A 20258-nucleotide genomic window follows, 5' to 3' on the forward strand; every position below is an offset into this window, starting at 1 on the left:
GCCACTGGAAGGAAGCTAATGATGTACCTTTATTTCTGAAGAGCTGCAAGGACAAGCCAGGGAACTACAGGCCAGTGAGCCGAACATCAGTGGTAGGAAAGTTACTGGATTCTGGGAGACAGGATCTCTCTGCATTTGGAAAGGCAAGGACTGATGTGTGGAATGAAGTCTCACGAATTTGATTGAGCTTTTTGAAGAGATGACCAAGAGGATTGATGAGGGCAGGGTGGTAGATGTTGTCTACATGGACTTCAGCAAGGTCTTTGACAAGGTCCCACGTGGTCTGCTGGTCTGGAAAGTGAGATCACATGGGATCCGGGGCCAGCAGCCAGTTGGATTTAAATTGGCTTGGTGGAAGGAGGCAGAGGGTGGTGGTGGAAGGAGGCAGAGGGTGGTGGTGGAAGGAGGCAGAGGGTGGTGGTGGAAGGTTGTTCTTCACACAGGAGACCTGTGACCAGTGGTGTGCTGTAGGGATCAGTGCTGGCCTCTGCTGTTTATCGTGTGTATTAATGACTCGGACAATAATGTCGGAGGCACGATGAGTAAGTCTGCAGCTGACACCGACATTGGTGGTGAGGTGGACAGCAAAAAAAGTCATCTGCGGTTACAACAGGAACCAGGTCATCTGGGAAAGTGGGCCAAGGAACGGCAGATAGAATTTAACTCAGAGCGAGGTGATGTGTTTTGGGGAGTTAAACCAGGGCGGGACTTACACAGTGAATGGCAGGGTCCTGGGGAATATTGTTGAACAGAGAGGCCCAGGGTACGGGTACATGGTTCCCTGAAAGTGGTGACACAGGTAGGGAAGGCAGTGAAAAAGGCATTTGGCGCACTGGCCCTCATCGGATGGGGCGCTGAGTACGGACTTGGGACATCGTGTTACAGCTGCACAAGACATTGGTGAGGATGCACCTGGAATATTGTGCACAGGTCTGGTCACCAAACTATAGGAAGGACGTGATTAAGCTGGAAAGGGTGCAGAAAAGATTCACAATTAGATGTTGCCAGGACCGGGAGGCTTAGGTACAAGGAGAGACTTTTAGAGAATGCAGAAAACAGGGCCACAGTGAGATGAAAGGGAGTGTGGGAATCAAAATCCGGTGAGCCAGATGCCAAATGATCAGGACTTATGAACTGTCTGAGATCTCCTCTATCTGGAACGAGTGATCATTGACTTAAGATAAATGGACACACATTGAAGTTTGAGAAGAGAAGGAATATCTGGAATCTTTGGAATTTTCCACTCCAGAGGGTGTGGAGGCAAGATCTCTGGAGGCACTTAAAGGTAGATAAATCTTTGAAAGATCAAGGAATTGATGGCGATGGGGAACTGGCACAGAAGAGGCCTGGGGTAGATCAGCCATGACCATAGTGAATGCACGGGCAAACTTGGCTGGCCAGGTGGCCAACTCCTGCTCCAGTGAGCTCTGGATGATGAGTCGTTCCGTATATTCGAGGCTAGGATAATAGACTTCGGGACCAGCGGGATGGAGAACGGAGAATGGAGAACAGGGTTTGCAATCAGCCCCAATCTCATTCAACAGTCTGAAAGGCAGTATGGCCAACTCCAGCTCCTAATTCCTCGTTGTTTAATAAACCCAGGCAAACATCGGCTTCGTACTTACCGTAAATATGTTTGAGCGCCGCTTGGACTGCTTGCGGACGGGGGTGGGAGTGCTGGAGGCAGCGATTGTCTCAATTCGCAGTTCCTTCTGGCTCATACTTGGCGTGGATGGGACTGAAGAGGAGTAATCACTGAAGACCCCTCCGTTAGCAGCCTGTGGACATCACATCAGATTTAAACCCACCAGCAAATCAACATCACGCCCAGGGCTAGCAAGCTGCTCTAAAACATGCCTCCCATATTCAGCCAACTTACACTGACCACACCTCCAACTCAGTCCTGGGACTATGGAAGCTGCTTTAGAAACGCAGATTGTTCTGAAGTTTTAAGGATATGACAGCACTGGAGAGAGTGCAGAGGGGATTCACCAGGGCGCTGCCTGGGATGGTGCGGTTCGGTTATGAGGAGAGGCTGGGTCTGTTCTCCCTGGAGCGGAGCAAGCTGAGCGGGACCTGTCAGATTTATGAAGCTACAGGGGGGGTAGATGAGGCAGATAATAAGAAACTTTACCCCATAGCAGAAGTGTCCAAGACCAGAGGGAATAGGTTTAAGGCCAGGAGCAAAACATTTAGAGGGAATGTGAGGAAGAATTTTCTCCCCCAGAGGGAGGTTGGAATTTGGAACGCACTGCCTTAGGGGCGGTGGAGGCAGAGACTCTCACAAGGTTTAAGCAGCGTCTGGGTGAACATATGAATTGCCAAGGCAGAGAAAGACCAAGTGCTAGTAAATGGGATTAGTCTAGATGGATAATTGATGGTTGGCACAGACATGTGGGCTGAAGGGCCTGTCTCTGTGACTCTGTGGCTCTATAGTGAGAGGTGACCTCACTGAAAGGTTCATAATTCCTACAGAGTTTAGCAGGGTGATGCAGAGAAGATGTTCCCCCTGACCGGTGCCTAGAACCAGGGACCACAGACTCAGGGGAGTGGAGGAATTTCTTCACTCAGAGGATGGTAACTCTCTGGAATTCTCCACCCTGGAAGGCAGTGGGGGCTCAGTCACTGGGCATATCCAAGGGATCAACAAAGAATCAAAAGATATGGGATTGGTGCTGGAAAATGGCACTGAGGTAAAAGATCAACCATTATTTTGTTGAATGGCAGAGCAGGCACAAGGCATCAAACGGCAATCTTTTATTCCTTCATATTCAGTGAAAACTAATACACAGCCTCGCCCCTCGTAACATGTGGCCCCACTCTGACACGTACAGAGGGTGATGGCTCACCTGGTTGATGTGCACAGATGGGATGGAGGCATTGGGAACGGAGGAATGACTGGGAGAGTTTGGCAGTGACTTGCAGGGTCCAATCGATAACTGCTGCTTCTTCCGTAACGCCACAATCTTCTGAGCCACTAAACGAGGGAAGAACAGACACACCTGGGAATGCTGACAGATCTGATCAGGTATCCGCGCGGATCTCGTACACAGGGGCAGCTCTTCAACTTCCCCAAGATACTGACTCTGCTGGTACCCAAGTGACCCGAGTGTCAGTGAGCTATTCACCTGCCGACCCAATGATCTCCCTGCTCATATCCACTAAGCTGCAGAATGCTCAGTTAAAATTCCCTCTGCACAAATAAAGATTTGAAACTATTTGTAGTCCAAGTTCCCAGAAGGGCGGAGCAGGGAATCTCCGGAAAGATGAGCACATACAAGGGCTGGACCTGGACTGCTGCTTCCTGTACACCACCTCATGGTCCGAAGATTCTGGGCACAGCTGCAATTCCACAGTACACCACCGCAGGGCACCAGTGAGGCCTGTGACAGGGGTTGGACAACACTGCCATCTGCTGGGGAACAGAGCGGTACTGCAGCCAGACTCCCCACCCAGGATTTTTGAAGGACTTTGTACACGAACACACTGTCATTGGAAGGGACAACAAGGACAAAGGAAAATTATACTTCTCGCCAGAAGCTACAGCAACAGAACGTTCAGGTTTTGCTATAAAATGTCAAGAAGGTGACGTTACCATCCTGGAAAACCCGTTCCACGTTCAGTCCATAGGTCGCACACGTCTCGTAGTATGTGCACCGCTTCAAGTCATTGGATAGCTTCCGCGCACGGGCATCGTCAATGACCCGAGGGTTTGTGGCACTGATTGCATCTGATAAACGGATCACACAGGCAGTTAATACACATTCGCCGATCAAATGCAGGCAGTTAAAACCAGTGCTCAGTTAACCACAGTTGGTAGATACAACAAACTACAAGCAATTGGCAACCTGCGACTGTTTAACTACAGCTGGTGAACTAACCGTCACAGAACAATTACAGTTGGATAATAAACGATCACAGGTTAAGTACAGACAATTGATAAACCACAACCAGTAAATAAATTGTCAGAGATCAACTACGGTCAGTTGATAAACACCAACAAATTAATGACAGGTGGTTAGCTGTTAAACTTCTGCTGGGTACAGTCAGTGACAGAATCACACCCACGTTGCCCAGAGGTTCAACAATAATAGGAAGTCACACACGTACACCTGCACAATGTTCAGGGGATAGTCACTCACTGGGACCCCAGAGCAGCCAAAGGCAACCTGCCTCTCAGGTATCCAGCATGCCTTCTGGAAAAGATTTTAGACAAATTGACTGTCTCAGGACACCCGGTGTCCGACTGAGTACCCCAGGACGCCCGGTGTCAGACTGAGTGTCCCGGGGCGCCTGGTGTCAGACTGAGTGCCCCGGGGCGCCTGGTGTCAGACTGAGTGCCCCGAGGCGCACGGTGTCAGACTGAGTGTCCCGGGGCGCCCGGTGTCAGACTGAGTGTCCCACTCAGTGTCAGATGGAGTGTCCCGGGGCACCCGGTGTCAGACTAAGTGTCCCGGGACGCCCAGTGTCAGACTGATTGTCCCACACGGTGTCAGACTGAGTGTCCCAGGATGCCCGGTGTCAGACTGAGTGTCCCGGGACACCCAGTATCAGACCTATCCATATCCCTTTGCAGCCTCTTGATGCCCTTTTCACAACTAATGGTCACCCTGGTTTACCCAAACAGACATCCCCCCCGCAGCTTTACTAACTTCCATCTCCTTGCCAGTTGTGACCACGGGTTTCCGACCTGAACCATTGACTCTGTTTCTCTTCCCACAGATGCCCCCTGACCTGCTGAGTGTTCCCAACATTTCCTGCTTTTGTTAACATTCCCAACCATCTTTGTATCCTCGGCAGAATTGAGCAAGCAACCGTCAGTGCCTCCATCCATGGCATCTACCTGTACAGTACGAAGTTGAGGCCCCTGGAGCACATTACTTGCAGGCCATGTGTGCCTACTCACTGTTTGCTGTTGGGCAGCTGATGTTCTATCCACAAGATGTTGTCTCCTACACCAGGGCTTCTAGTTTCCACAATAACCTTTGATGTAGCACCTTATCAAATGCCTCCTGGAAACCTACATCACATCCACTGATTCCCTTTTACCCCTGGCTTCGAGAGACTCCAATATATTGGTCAAACATGATCCCCATTTAACAAGACCAGATCAACTTTGTCTGATGACCTAGATTTTTTCTAGTGCCCTGCTAAAACATCTTTAATAGTGCTTTCACTTGGTCAGCATGGACAAGTTGGGTCACAGTGTCACACAGCAGGGAAACAGGCCCTTCAGCCCAACTCGTCCATGCCGAATGTGTTCCCCTGCAAGCTGGTCCTATCTGCCCGTGTTTGGCCCACAGCCCTCTAAACCTCTCCTATCCATGGACTTATCTAGATGGCTTTTAAACGTTGCTAATGTGCCCGCCTCAACCGCTGTTTCTGGCAGCTCATTCCAAATACACAGCACCCTTTGTGTGAAGAAGCTGCCCCTGACGTCCCTTTTAAATCTCTCACCTCTGATCTTAAGCCTATGCCCTCTTGTTTTTAGCACCCCCTCCCTGGGAAAAAGACTGTGTGCTTTCACCCTATCAGGTCACCCCTCAATCTCCTACGTTCCAGGGAATAAAAGTCCTCGTCTACACAACCTCTCCTTGTAACTCAGGCTCCCGAGTCCAGGCAACATCCTGGTAAATGTTTTCTGCACTCTTTCTCCTTTAATAACATCTTTCTTATAATAGAGTGACCAAAACTGTACACAATACTCCAAATGTGGCCTCACCAGCATCTTATATAACTGCAACACAACCTCCTGTCCTGACTGATGAAGGCCAGCGTGCCAAATGCCTTCCCCCTACCCACCCGTGATGCCGCTTTCAGTGAACTATGCACTAGCACTCCAAGGTCCCTCTGTTCTACAACACTCCCCAGGGCCCTACCATTCACTGTGTAAGTCCTACCCTGGTGGGACCTCCCAAAATGCAATACATCACATTTATCTGGATTGAAAGCCATTTGCCAATCCTCAGCCCACATACCCAGTTGATCAAGGTCCCCTGTAATTTTTCATAACCTTCTGCCCTGTCTACAACACCGCCTATTTTACTATCATCCACAAACTTACTGACCACGCCTTGTACATTCACATGCAAGTCGTCAAAGGGCCTGTTTCTGTGCCGTGTATAACTCCATAACTCTAGTAATGGCTTTTAACATTTCCCCATAACACCTTTAGTTAACAGGCCTGTCGTTTTCTACTTCCTATCTCATTGTGAAGTAAGGAGTTACACACGCTATTTTCCAATCTAATGGAATCTTCCCCAAATCTAGGAAGTTCAGTGACAGCACAGGAACAGGCTCACCGTGTCCATAGCAACCATCCATCTGACTTTTTTATTCTCCCCACAATCCCATCAGTCCCCCCAGACTCCACCACTCACCTGCACCCTGGAGGCAATTTACAGCGGCCAATTAACCTACCAATCCACAGGTCTTTGGGATGTGGGAGGAAACCGGAGCACCCGGCGGAAACCCACGCGGTCACAGGGAGAGCCTGCAAACTCCACACAGGCAGCGCCTGAGGTCAGGATGGAACTCGGGTCTATGGCGCATCGGGAACAATTAATACCAATGCCCCAACCACGTCACTAACTACTTCTTTCAAACCCTAGGATGAAGTCCATCAGGACACAGAGACTCGACAGCCTGTGGCTCCAACCATTAGCTCAGTACCACTGCCCTGGTGGCTGTCATCTTCATGATTTCCCCCCACTTCCTGCTTCACAGCCACTCTGGGATGTTACTGGTACCCTCCCAATGCCAGACGTGAATCACCGCTCTCACGCTGCGGTGAACAGACTGCAGGTTGGGGGAGTGTGAGCCTGGGGGGGTGGGGGTGGTGGAGTGGGAGCTCAGGGGAGCGGGGGTGGAAGTCAGGGGGGGAGTAGAAGTGGAAGAGTGGGAGCAGGGGGCGGGGTGCGGTGGCCCAGAAAGCCAGACGTCACTCACCTTGTGTCCCCACCAGCACCATGGGAATCTCGGCCGTGTTCCGGTAACTGGAGAGCCGCATGTAGTAATTGTAAACTGTCTGAAAGCTGATCTCATCCTCCAGACTGAAGACAAAGATCACGGCGTCAACCCAGGCTGCAAACTGGGGGCAACAAACCAACCTCACGTCAGTCTGTGTCAGAGCAAACACACTCCCGCCATCCCCGACCCCAGACCCACCCACTCCCCCCACCCCTGACCCCAGACCCACCCACTCCCCCCACCCCTGACCCCAGACCCACCCACTCCCCCCATCCCTGACCCCAGACCCACCCACTCCCCCCACCCCTGACCCCCCCCACTCCCCCCATCCCTGACCCCAGACCCACTCACTCCCTCCCTCTATCCCTGACCCAGACCCACCCACTCCCCTCACCCCTGACCCCAGACCCACCCACTCCCCCCACCCCTGACCCCAGACCCCCCCACTCCCCCCATCCCTGACCCCAGACCCACTCACTCCCTCCACCCCTGACCCCAGACCCACCCACTCCCCCCACCCCGACCCCAGACCCACCCACTCCCCCCACCCGACCCCAGACCCCCCCACTCCCCCATCCCTGACCCCAGACCCCCCCACTCCCCCATCCCTGACCCCAGACCCACCCACTCCCCCCACCCCTGACCCCAAACCCACCCACTCCCCCCATCCCCGACCCACCCATTCCTCCCACCCCTGACCCCAGACCCATCCACTCCCCCCTCTCTATCCCTGACCCCTGACCCACTCACTCCTCCCACCCCTGACCCACCCACTTCCAGTCCCTTTGGATCCCAACTGCCAACCCTTGACCTCAGCCCTTATCCAAAATCCATTCCCTCATTCCAGACCCCCCCCCCCCACACAGTCCTGTGCACCCATGAACCCACCTCCCACCTGCTCAAACCCCTGGTCCCTGCCTCATTCCCACCCACTCCACACCTCCTATCCATTTCCCAACCCCTTATCACTCAGCATGGTCCCAGTCCAGTGAAGCTGCCAGAAGCAATATACTGCCCCGGTACATTCTGAGCCCGTCTCCACCCCTCGGATCCCTGATTTGCTTCATTTCTGCCCTTTAAGGAAGGGAACCCATCCCAGCCTCTGACCTGCACCGTCCCAAGTCTCTGTCCGGGCTGGCTCAGGACAAACGCATCAAGCCTATCCCAGTGCAGCTCATCCCACTGCCCTGAGCTCCCCCATAACCCTGCAAACTCTTTCCCGATCCCTTTGACTCCTCTCCCTGGCAGCACTTTACACTTCTGCCAATCACCTTCATTCAGTGTCCCCTCTTCTAAACCCTCCACCAATGGGAACAGTTTCTCCCTGACTACTCAGTTGATACCCTTCATGGTTTTAAATCCCCTCTATCGACCTCCTCCCCCCAGGAGAACAACCTCCGCTTCTCCAGTCCACCCACTCAACTGAGGTCCCCCATCCCCAGCATCACTTTGGCAAGTCCCTTCCACATCCTCTCCAAAGCCTTCCCTGAAGCATCACACCCACAATCTTCCAGCTGTGGCCGAGCCAGTGGTTTGTAAATTCCCCGTGACCTCTGCGGCAGGGACTCCTGGTGAGACGCTGGAGTCAGATGCTCACCTGCACCTCAGGAGGTCCCCCTTCATCCCGGATCAGCAGGAGGTAGCTCTGTCCGTCAACCACAATCTCCTTCTTAAACCGACCACCTGCAAGGTAAAAGAGGTGAGCAAAGAGCCACCATCGTCAGCCAACCACGTACAACCTGAGGAAGCAACACTCCCGGGGAGAGGGGTTCCAGTAATTCTCCTCCAAGCCGAAGCTTCAGGGAAAGATGTGATAAAGGATGAATTTGGCCAAGTATACTGACAGAAATGAGTTCCAGTAGCAGGAAGACTGGTGACTCGAGGACATAGAAACTGGCAGCAGAAGCAGAGATGAGTGAAGCGAATGGTTTCAGGCAGCGAGCTGTGAGTGGAACCGTGGCCCAGGAGATCAGTGGAACCAGGTCCAACAGGGACTTCAAAGGGAATAACTAAAGAAATTCTTCAGAGCAAAAGTGCTTTCAACCAGCAGAACAGATATGATGGGCCGAATGACCTCCTTTGCTGTCTGATTCTGATTGATGGCTTTAAACTGATGTTCTCTTGTTTTCGATACCCCCACCCTGGAAAAAAGATTCTGATCCCACCTTACTTATGCCCCTCATAATTTTATACACTTGTGTCAGGTCAGCCCTCAGCCTCCTTCACTCCGGGGAAAACAAGCCCAGCCTGTCCCGTCTCTCCCCATGCAATGCCGGAATCTCCTCCACAGGCTCTTCAGCATGACCACGTCCCTCCAACAATGTGCTGTGGTGAGCTAAAGCGTGGGAAAGTGCGAGCCCAGAGGAACGTGACACAGACTGTTATCTAAAGCACAGAGTGCTAAGGAGTGAAGGACAGATGTTCTCGGTGCTCTATGCATTCCCCACAAAAGGCGAGTAGTTACCAAGGCTAATGGCAGATCGGTCTTTATTGCATGGGGTTGAAGTTCAGAAATATTGTCACAAGTGTACATGCCTGAAGTACTGTGTACTGTTTTGGTCCAGTTTTTTAAGGGATACTTGCATTGGAGACAATCCAGAAGAGATTTTCTGGGCTAACTCCTGGGATGAAAGGACTGTGGATTCTGTGGAGTTTAGAAGAAAGAGGGGTGACCTTATTGAAACATAAAGAAACCTAAAGGGGCTTGGAAGGGCGGATGTTGAGATGTTTTCACTAAAGGTTGTGTCTCCAACAAGGGGACGCAGTTACAAGATCAGGGGGTGGTTATTCTAATCGGAGTTGCACAGGAATTTCTTCTCACAGTAACAGTCGGACAGCACAGAAACAGGCCCTTCAGCCCACCACGTCCATGCCGTCCACTGTACCCAGCTGTACCAATCCCATTGACTGCATTAGGCCTGTAGCCTTCTATGCCTTGGTGATTAAGGTACTTGTCACGGAAGTCTCTGCCTCCATCACCTCTTCGGGCAGCACGTTCCAGACTCCAACCACCCTCTGGGTGATCCCCCTCAGATCCCCTCTGAACCTCCTACCTCCCAACTTAAACCTATGCCCTCTTATCTTGGACACCCCCTCCAGAGGAAAAACAGTTCTACTAACTACCCCTTCTATCCCCCTTCTATCCCCCTCGTAATTTTATGCACCTCTGTCAGGTTCTCCTACATTCTAGGGGAAAACAAACTCAGAACTGAAATGCTCCAATCCAGGCAACACCCTGATGAACCCCCTCTGCACCCCCTCCAGCACAGTCACCTCCTCCCTGCAGTGTGACGACCAGAACTGCACCCAGGACTCCAGCTGTGGCCTAATCAATGACTTATAAAGTTGTAACATGGTGTTTCAGCTCTTCTACACAATGCTCTGAAGAAGGCATGTTTGCCTTCATAGGTCACCAACCCATCTACAAGTGTTGCTACTTTCAGGAAACTATGGGCTTGAACCCCAAGGTCCCTCTGTTCTTCAGCATCCCTTCGTGCCCTGTCATTTACTGTGGATTTTCCCTCCCAAAACCGATAAGTTTGCACTTGTCAGGATTTGGTTCCTTTTGTCATTACTCCAGCCGATCTATTCCATGTTGTAGCCCGAGACAACCTTCCCCACTATCTGCAACACCACCAGTTTTTGTCTGGATTTCTCCACCCCAAAGGGTTGTGGAGGCTGGATCACTGAAGGCATTTAAAAATGAGGTAGATACATTTCTGAAAGATCAGGGGATTGAAGGCTATGGCACAGAAGAGGTACTGAGGCCTGGGACAATTCAGTTGTGATCATATTGAATGGTGGGACAGACCTGAGGGACCGAGTGGCCTACTCCTGATATTTTCTTGTCTTCTGATATGCATTGTGGAGGGGAAGTTGCAAGTGGTGGTGTCTCCTTGTGCCAGCCATCTTGTCCTCCTTGGTGGTTATGGTCTCAGGTTTGGAAGGTGTGGTGGAATAACCTGTGTGTGTGTCACTGAAGTGCATCGTGCAGACTGCTGTCACTGAGCCCTGGTGATGCAGCCGACGGCACCAACAGTAATGGGGGAGCAGGTTATAAAGTAGCCCGTGCAGAAGTGGCAAGACAACAGAGAGAGAAAAGAGTCAGACACTCACTCTAAAACAATCCCAAAAGTCAAGGGAAGAATCTTGCATCTTCCTTTCACATTTTTAGGAAAAGCAGAATACAATAGATAACCCAGCAGAGAAGAAACCTGGCTCTTCCTTGGGCTTCATGCTCTGAACCCACAGGCCACACACACACTGCTCTCACCATCTGCACTCATGTCCTTTGTGACAGATACAAGTGATCTGTACAAAAGTATAGGTGGTCTGATTAGTAGGTCTGCTGGCAACACAGAGATTGGTGAAATGTGGATAGTGTGGATGGTTGTCAAATGATACAACAGGATATAGACCAGTCAGAAATAGGGCAGGGAAATGGCAGATGGAATTTAATCTGGACAAGGGTGAGGTGTGGCACTTTGGGAGGTCAAACGTAAGAGGAAAGTACACAGTAAACGGCAGGACCGTCGGGAGCACTGATGTACGGAGGGATCATGGGGTGCAAGTTCAGAGTTCCCTGAAAGTGGCAACACAAGCAGATAGAGTGGTAAAGGTGGTGTAAGGCACACTTGCCTTCATCGGTCAGGGTGCTGAGTACAAAAGTTGGCAAGTCGTGTTGCAGCTGTATAAAACTTTGGTCAGGCCACATTTGGAGTATTGTGTGCAGTTCTGGTGGTCCCATTACAGGAAGGGTATGGAGGCTTTGGAAAGGATGCAGAAGAGGTTCACCAGGATGCTGCCTGGATTGGAGAGTATTACCTATAGGGAGAGGTTGGATAAACTTGGATTGCTTTCTCCAGAGCATCGTAGACTGAGGGGAGACCAGATAGTACTTAAAACTATGAGAGGCACAGATAGGGTAGATGGTCAGTTTTTTTTCCAGGGCAGAAATGTCAAATACTAGAGAGCGTAGGTTTAAGGTGAGATGGTTTATGACTTTGCTGAGTGACAAGGCCTTGTATATACATGTACACAGACACACACACAGACCCACAAACACACCATACCTTCAGGTGACTCCTCTTGCACGTAGGTTCCAGTCAGATATCGGTGAACAAGAGCAGATTTCCCACTTGACAGGTTCCCTACAATTCCCTGATGAACAAATGCACCTCATTAGTTCAGTCATAGAGTCATACAGCATGGATACTGGCCCTTCGGCCCAACTTGTCCATGGTGCCCCACCAAGCTAGTCTCATTTGCCTATTTGGGTGAAAAAGTTGCCTCTCAATATTGTGCTGAATTGTGTGTTCAGAACAATATTGTGCTGTATTGTTCTATGGTTCTATTTAGATAGTCTTAGGTGTGGTTTGAAGGTCAGCACAACATGGTGGGCCGAAGGGCCTATATTGTGCTGTATTGTTCTATGGTTCTATGGTTCATGTCCCTTTTAAACCTCTCCCCTCTCACCTTAAACCTACGCCCTCTAGTTTTTAGTTCCCCTTCCTGGGAAAAAGACTGTGCATTTACCCTATCTATGCCCCTCATGGTTTTATACACCTCCATAACGTCACACCAAGAAATAAAATCCTAGCCTGCCCAACCCCTCCCTATGACTCATGATACAGCATCTCAATCCTCCATAACCCACATAGTGCGACTGGGGTTGAACACGGCACGCTGTGTTGGGTCAGCAGGTTCCCTACCCACCAGGACATCAGCGATCAACAACAATCCAGCAGTTTTCCTGATCGCTTTACCTGTTGATGTGAATTCCCAAATTTAGTTGATTAATTTTCCAACTTGCCCTCTTGGGAGTTGGACTTGTGCTGCCTGTCCACACCCAGAGTTAATGGGCAGCACTGAGGGAGTGTTGCACTATTTGGAGGTTGTGGCTGGAACGAGTGTTGAGACTGCAGCAGTACCGAGGGAGAGCTGCACTGTCAGGGGTGCACTACAAACAGAGTAAAGCAGGAGCATGATTAACGAGGTGCCACACTGTGGGAGGGGCAGTACTGAGGGAGGGTCACACTGTGGGAGGGGCAGTACTGAGGGAGGGTCACACTGTGGGAGGGGCAGTACTGAGGGAGGGTCACACTGTCAGTGGACACTGTCTGTCAGGTAGGAAGTTAAACTGCTTTGATGGACATGGAAGGTTCCATGCAGTAAGAGTTGGAAACTGCACAGAATGTTGATCCTCACGGTGACAAACAGAGCCACTCATCATTTACCATGCCCTTGCTTGAGGAATTTTGCTGTGAATAAATCAGCTGCCTCGTACACTGACGAACTGAATAAATTACAAGATGATGAACTGTCTGTGGTGACCCTGGTGCACTCCAAGCTGTGAATCTGTGCACATGGGTGACTGTTGGACATGTGCTGCCGTTCCTCTCTGAGGCGTCAGGAGGAGCTCCACTACTTCATGTGTCAATCAAATGTTTGGTGCTCACTCAAACTCTACCTGAACTTTCAGCTCGTGGGGGACAGGAAAATATGGAATGTAAAAGCAGCCGTGAGACCTCCTCACTGGATCTTTGTATGAGCTGCCGGCTTTTCTCTGTGCTACACGGTAGAATCAGAGTCTGGAGTAATGTTTAGAGCACATCACAGGGCAGAGCACTGTGCTCACACAGACAGGTCGGCCAGTCTGTATACACCCCCAGCTCAATGCTCCCTGATCTTCTGTGTGAACCCACATGTGAACCCACACTGTTCCAACAAGAATGAAACTGTGCAGGCGATAAAAAGCTCACAGTTCAAGTCAAGCTGACATCCAAACCAGGGTGCAACTAAAGGGCTCAGCAAGACACAGGAGGAACAGGGACTTGTCCCGGACTTCATCCCACTGACTGGGGACGGTGGACAAAGGTTCTCTGGGGTACAATGTCCTCTCTCTGCTTGCAATGCCCAGTCCTGCCTCTGTCCATCTTTGGTACCTTGCCTACAGTGTCCACATTTCAGTACAAATCCCAGAACCCCCACCAATCCCACTCTCAGATGCAGTACCTAGGATATGCGTTTCTCTCACTCTTTGTTTGATTAATTCTATAACACAACAACGTCAATACTTAAATCACAATAACTCATTGTGTGTGGAGCACTAAGTTATGTCTGATTAGTGGTTATGTAACAGCCTTGAAGTGTTTTTCAAAGGGCTGACTCTGCTGTTCTGGGCACTCGGGCTGTTTTCGACCTGTGGATATGCACTTTGCTTCATGTCAGCATAGACACTAAATGCAGAGAACAGGCCTAAATCAACAACAGATGCAGCTCTTCATTAAGTGAATAACTGGCTCTTGATAGTTCTCAGCAACCAACCGAGAGAATCTGTGCCAGAACACAGCGCTGTCACCAGGGGCAAAGTGACAGACACAGGCCCATGGATCCCAGGCACTCTGCAGGTTTACACCATCACAATTCAACTGGAGTCATCCAGTTGCACAGCATAGAAACAGGTCCTTCGGCCCACACTGTCTATGCCAACCATCATGCCTATCTATACCAATCCCACCTGCCTGCATTAACTCCATCTCCCTCTGTGCCCGGCTTATTCAAGCACCTGTCCAGATGCCTCTGAAATGTTGTTACTGGTCCTGTCTCCCACCTCAACATTCCAAATGCCAACTACTCTATGTGTGAAAAATCTACCCCAAAGGTCCCTTTAAACCTCCTCTGTCTCACCTTTCACCTATGCCCTCTAGTTTTACACATCCTACCCTGGGAGACAAACTCTGGATATCTCTGCTATACATCTTATAATTTTACATGTCACCCGTCAGCCTCCTTCACTCCAGAGAACAGTCCCAGCCTGTCCAGCCTCTCCTCATAACTCCAGCCCTCCAGTCCCGGCAACATCCCCGTGAATCTTGTCTGCAGCCTCTCCAGCTGAATCACACCCTTCCTACAGTGTGTCGACCAGAACTGCACACAGTGCTCCAAGTGCAGCCTTACCAACGTTTTGTACAATCTTAGCATGACATCCCAACCCTTCTTCTCAATGCTTTGGCTGATGAACATGCCACACACCTGCCACACTAGCGTCTTCCTGCTCACCAGAGAACAGGAATAAACTACATACAATTCTTTAGGAAAAGGCTGGTAACTGTACCGCAGGAAACCACAGAGAGTTGTGGACACGGCTCAGCACATCACGGAAACCAGCCTCCCCTCCATGGACTCTGTCTATACTTCTCACTGCCTCAGTAAAGCAGCTGATATAATCAAAGACTCCTTGCGCCCTAGGCAGTCTCTCCCTCCTCCTATCGGCAGAAGATACAAAAGCCTGAAAGCATGTATCACCAGGCTCATGACGGCGGGGTAGAAGCTGTCCTTAAGACTATTGAATGGACCTCATACGCTAAGAAGGAATTTTGACCTCACAATCTACCTCGTTATGGCCTTGCTCCTTGTCTGCCTGCACTGCACTTTCTCTGTAACTTTATTCTGTTATTGTTTTTCCTTGTACTACCTTGATGTACGGATGTGATGAAATGATCTGTATGAATAGTATGCAAAACACAGTTTTTCACTGTACCTCTGTATGTGTGACAATAATAAACCAATTTACCAACGGTTGGGACAGCTCAAGAGAAGGACGATGGAAATAGGGAGCAGGAGAGGAGATCAGCAAGGCATTCCCTGTTGGCATATTTGCTGATTCAAGAGATCTGGGGACAGGCAAGAAAATGTTGAAGTGGGAGACAGGCCATGACAGAGCAAACTCCATGGGCTGAATGACCCGCTGTCACTCCTGCAGAACCTTGGGAGCACTGACATACAGAGGGATCTCAGGGTGCAAGTCCGTACTTTCTGAAAGTGGCAACACAAGTGGAGAGGGTGGTGTAGGCGGCGTACAATGCTTGCCTTCATCGGTCAGGGTGTTAGGACAAGAGTCAGAAAGTCATGTTACAGCTGTATAAAACTTTAGTTGGGTCACATTTGCAGCACTGTGTGCAGTTCTCGTCACCACATTACAGGAAGGATGTGGAGGCTTTGGAGAGGATGAAGAAGAGGTTTTTACCAGGATATTGCCTGGATTGGAGAGTATTAGCCATACGGAGAGGTTAGACAAATTTGGATTATTTTGGCTGGAGTGTTGGAGGCTGAGGGGAGACCTGACAGATATAAACTTATGAGAGGCACAGACAGGGTGGATGAGTCTACTTCCCAGGGTGGAAATGTCAAATACGAGAGGGCATGGGTTTAAGGTGAGAGAGGGAAAGTTTAAAGGAGATGTGCGAGGCAGGTTTTTTTGCACAGAGAGGAGTAGGTGCCTGGAATGTGCTGTGAGGGGAGGAGGTGGAAGCAGATATGACTGCAATGCTTAAGAGGCATTTCGATAGACAGAAGGAACAGAAGGATATGGATCATGTGCAGGCAAATGGGGTTAGTTTAAATTGGCAACATGGTCAGTGTAGACACAGTGGGCCAAAGGGACTGTTCCTGTCCTGTACTGTTCGATGTTCTATTTCTTATGTTTTTATCTTCTTTTGATCAGAACAGCAGAGACAGGAGCTAATAAAAGTCAGTACAGAAACTATGGGCCAGGAACTCAAATGCCCTGCTCTAAACAAGGAGCTAGAAATGAATTGCAGGAGAGAGATGAGACTGCCCCATGGTAGCATCAAGGCAGCATCTGACTAACTGTTACATCATGGACCCTGGTAAAAATGATATCAATGGGAATCATGAGAAAGAGTGGCCACACGCCGGAGTCATACATGAGAACATTTACTTTAATGCGAGAAGTGTTAAGAATAAAGGTGATGAACTCAGAGCACGGATCAGTACATGGAATTACAATGTTGTGGCCATTACAGAGACTTGGCTGTTGCAAGGGCAGGACTGGCTGCTTGAGGTTCCGGGGTTTAGATGTTTCAAAAGAGATAGGGAGGGAGGTGGGGAGATGGTGGCATTGCTAATTAGGGATAGTATCACAGCTGCAGAAAGGGAGGACGTCGTGCAGGGTGGAAGCCAGAAACGGGAAGGGGGTGATCATTCTATTGGGAGTATTCTACAGACCACCGCCCCCCCCCCACCCCCGCCAATAGCCACCGGGACACTGAGGAGCAGATAAGTAGACAGATTTTGGAAAAGTGTAAAAATAACGGGGTTGTTGTCATGGGAGACAACTTTCCTAATATTGACTGGCACCTCCTTAGTGCAAAAGGTTTAGATGGGGCAGAGTTTGTTAGGTGTGTACAGGAAGGATTCCTGACACAGAATGTGGACAGGCCGACTAGAGGAGAGGCTATTCTGGATCTAGTACTAGGCAATGAAGCTGGTCAGGGGACAGACCTCTCAGTGGGCAAGCATTTCGGGGATAGTGACCACAACTCCCTGACCTTTAGCATAGCCATGGACAAGGATAGGAGTAGACATTATGGCAAAGTATTTAATTGGGGGAGGGCAAATTACGACGGTATTAGGCAGGAACTTGGGAGCGTAAATTAAGAACAGACGTTCTCTGGTAAATGCACCACAGAAATGTGGAGGTTGTTTAGGAACCACTTACATGGGGTCCTGGTTTGTCCCACTGAGACAAGGATGGTAGATGAAGGAACCATGTTTAACAAGAGAGGTGGAAGGTTTAGTCAAGAGGAAGGAGGAAGCATATTTAAGGTAAAGGAAGCAAAAATCAGACAGGGCTCTTGAAAGTTATAAGGTAGTCAGAAAGGAGCTTAAGAAGGGACTTAGGAGAGCTAGAAGGGGGAATGAGAAAGCCTTGGCGAGTAGGGTTAAGGAAAACCCTAAGGCATTCTACATATATGTGAGGAAGAGGAGGATAACTAGGGTGAGGGTAAGACCGCTCAGGGATGAGGGAGGAAAAATGTGTCTGGAGGCGAAGGAGGTAGGGGAAGTCCTGAATGAATACTTTGCTTCAGTGTTCACCGAGGAGAGGAACTTAGATGAAGAAGAGGTTAGCGTCGAACAGGCAAATGTGTTGGAGCTTGTTGAAGTTAAGAAGGAAGCAGTGTTGGAGCTACTAAATAGCACTAGGATAGATAAGTCCCCGGGGTCAGATAGGATTTAACCCAGGTTCCGATGGGAAGTGAGGGAAGAGATTGCTGGAGCATTAACGATGATCTTTGCGTCCTCCCTGGCCACAGGAGTGGTACCAGAGGATTGCAAATGGGGATAGATTGAATGTGGTAAGGTTTATATCACTCGGCACAACATCGTGGGCCGAAGGGCCTGTACTATGCTGGAATGTTCTGTGTTCTATAAGAATTAGGAGTACAAGTCTCCATCAGGCACTCCCATCCTGCTCCATCGGTCATCAGGTGATCTCCCTGGCTGGCTGATCTCCCACAGGACCATTTTCCTGACATATTCCTGTACCTCACATAAAAGATGAAAGATGGGTTCATCTCAATCCCAAGACATTGCTTTGGGTATTGTCCAAAGCATTGTACTCATCAGTGCCAGAAGTGGGAATGTTGATTGATGGTAAACTAAATTGGTAATTGGTTGATTATTGTCACATATACCGAGGTACAGTGAAAAACTTTGTTTGCACGCCATCCATACAGATCATTTCACCATATCAGTACATTGAGGCAGTACAAGGGAAAACAATAACAGAATGCAGAATAAGGTGTTACAGTTACAGAGAAAGTGCAGTGCAGGCAGACAATAAGGTGCAAGGGCCATGACAAGGTAGATTGTGAGGTCAAGAGTGCATCTTATCGTACTAGGGGACCGTTCAATAGTCTTATAACAGTGGGATAGAAGCTGTCCTTGAGCCTGGTGGTACGTGCTTTCAGACTTCTGTATCTTCTGCCCGATGGGAGAGGGGGGAAGAGAGAATGTCCAGGGTGGGTGGGAGTGCCCAATGTCCAATTTCATTGGCACCTCCTCAGCAAATGAAGCAGTGCACGCCTGCATGCAGCAACACCTGGACAATGTTCAGGCCGGGCTGGTAATTTACACCACAGTGGCATCAGGTCACCTTCAGTATTCAACAGCACAACCATCCACTACACGCTACACGGTAGTGTAGTGGTTAGCGTAACGCTTTACAGCGCCAGCAACCCGGGTTCAAATCCGGCCACTGTCTGTCAGGAGTTTGTATGTTCTCTCCGTGTCTGTGTGGGTTTCCTCCGGGTGCTCCGGTTTCCTCCCACATTCCAAAGACATACAGGTTAGGAAGTTGTGGGCATGCTATGTTGGTGCTGGAAGCGTGGCGACACTTGCGGGCTGCCCCCCCAAATCACTACACACAAAGATGTATTTCACTGTGTGTTTTGATGTACATGTGGCTAATAATATATATATATCCCCAAATCCCCCATCATCAACATCCCCGAGATCACCAGCGATTAGCAACTTAATGGACCAGCTGCACAAAACCCGGCAGGAGAGGCAAGTCACAAGGTGGCCATTCTGCAGTGAGTGACTCCTGCCCCAGCCCTTTGCATTGCCCCCAAGGTATGTCCTGAGAGTGATGAAAAACTCTCCATTTGCCAAACCTGAAGAAGTTTGATGCTGTCCAGGACACTGCATGGACTCAGTAAGCTAGAGGGGCATTCTGCACTCACACTGACGTACAGCATACCCTGAGCAGGGGCTCAGCAGCTCATGTGGCCAGAATGCACCTCTGGCCCTGGGGAGTGCATTGATGAACTTGTCAAATGGAAGGTGTTGGAGTGCAGAAGGCAGACACACACAAACTGGTTACTCACCACTTTCAACTCTGGGACAGACCGGCTCAGTGTCCACTCCTGACTGTTCACAAACGAATCTGTAACAAACACAGGCCGCATTAATGTTCAGTTCTCTCCACAGCTGCACCACATACTCTGCAACTGTAAGCTTAGTGACTTTAACAAAAGTGCTTCACAATCAGTAGGTTCCCTGTGAAGAAAACCTCCAATCTGCACACCCGTGTTCATGTCCCTTTCACAGAAGCTCAGAAATGCTTTCCGCCCAATGAAACAGTGACAGAGTGGTAGAGCACAGAAACCACCCCTGGCCCATCACGTTCAGGCTGACCTACTTGCCCATTTGCCTCATTAGGATCACATCCTTCCCTGCCTTGCCTATTCAAAGTGGCTGCCTAAATGCCTCTTAAACATAGTGATTGTATCTGATTCCAGCACCTCCTCCAGCAGCAAGTTCCAGACTGTCTGGGTAAACAACTGTCCCTTGAAACCTCCTGTTTTTGATACCCCTACCATGGAAGAAAGATTCTAACTATCTATCCAATCTAAGCCTCTTATAATTTTATATATACCCCCACCAGGTCAGCCCTCAGCCTCCGGCGCTCCAGGGTAAACAAA

At 49.8% G+C, this 20258-nt stretch overlaps 1 protein-coding gene across 5 annotated transcripts in view; it reads right to left on the reverse strand.

The window, feature by feature from the left end:
- Window positions 1–20258, reverse strand: part of agap3 (ArfGAP with GTPase domain, ankyrin repeat and PH domain 3) — a 432488-nt gene that overhangs the window by 170670 nt on the left and 241560 nt on the right. For all 5 annotated transcript variants that reach the window (XM_052023939.1, XM_052023938.1, XM_052023940.1 and 2 more), the window contains exons 2-8: window positions 19662–19720; window positions 12042–12129; window positions 8567–8652; window positions 6949–7090; window positions 3596–3730; window positions 2850–2977; window positions 1626–1778 (exon numbers count right to left, since the gene is read on the reverse strand). In XM_052023939.1, the coding sequence (XP_051879899.1) occupies window positions 1626–1778; window positions 2850–2977; window positions 3596–3730; window positions 6949–7090; window positions 8567–8652; window positions 12042–12129; window positions 19662–19720 (791 nt within the window). The remainder of the gene's footprint in view (window positions 1–1625; window positions 1779–2849; window positions 2978–3595; window positions 3731–6948; window positions 7091–8566; window positions 8653–12041; window positions 12130–19661; window positions 19721–20258) is intronic.

The sequence above is a fragment of the Pristis pectinata genome, chromosome 9, assembly GCF_009764475.1.
Source record: "Pristis pectinata isolate sPriPec2 chromosome 9, sPriPec2.1.pri, whole genome shotgun sequence".
In the NCBI taxonomy this organism is placed as follows: Eukaryota; Metazoa; Chordata; class Chondrichthyes; order Rhinopristiformes; family Pristidae; genus Pristis; species Pristis pectinata.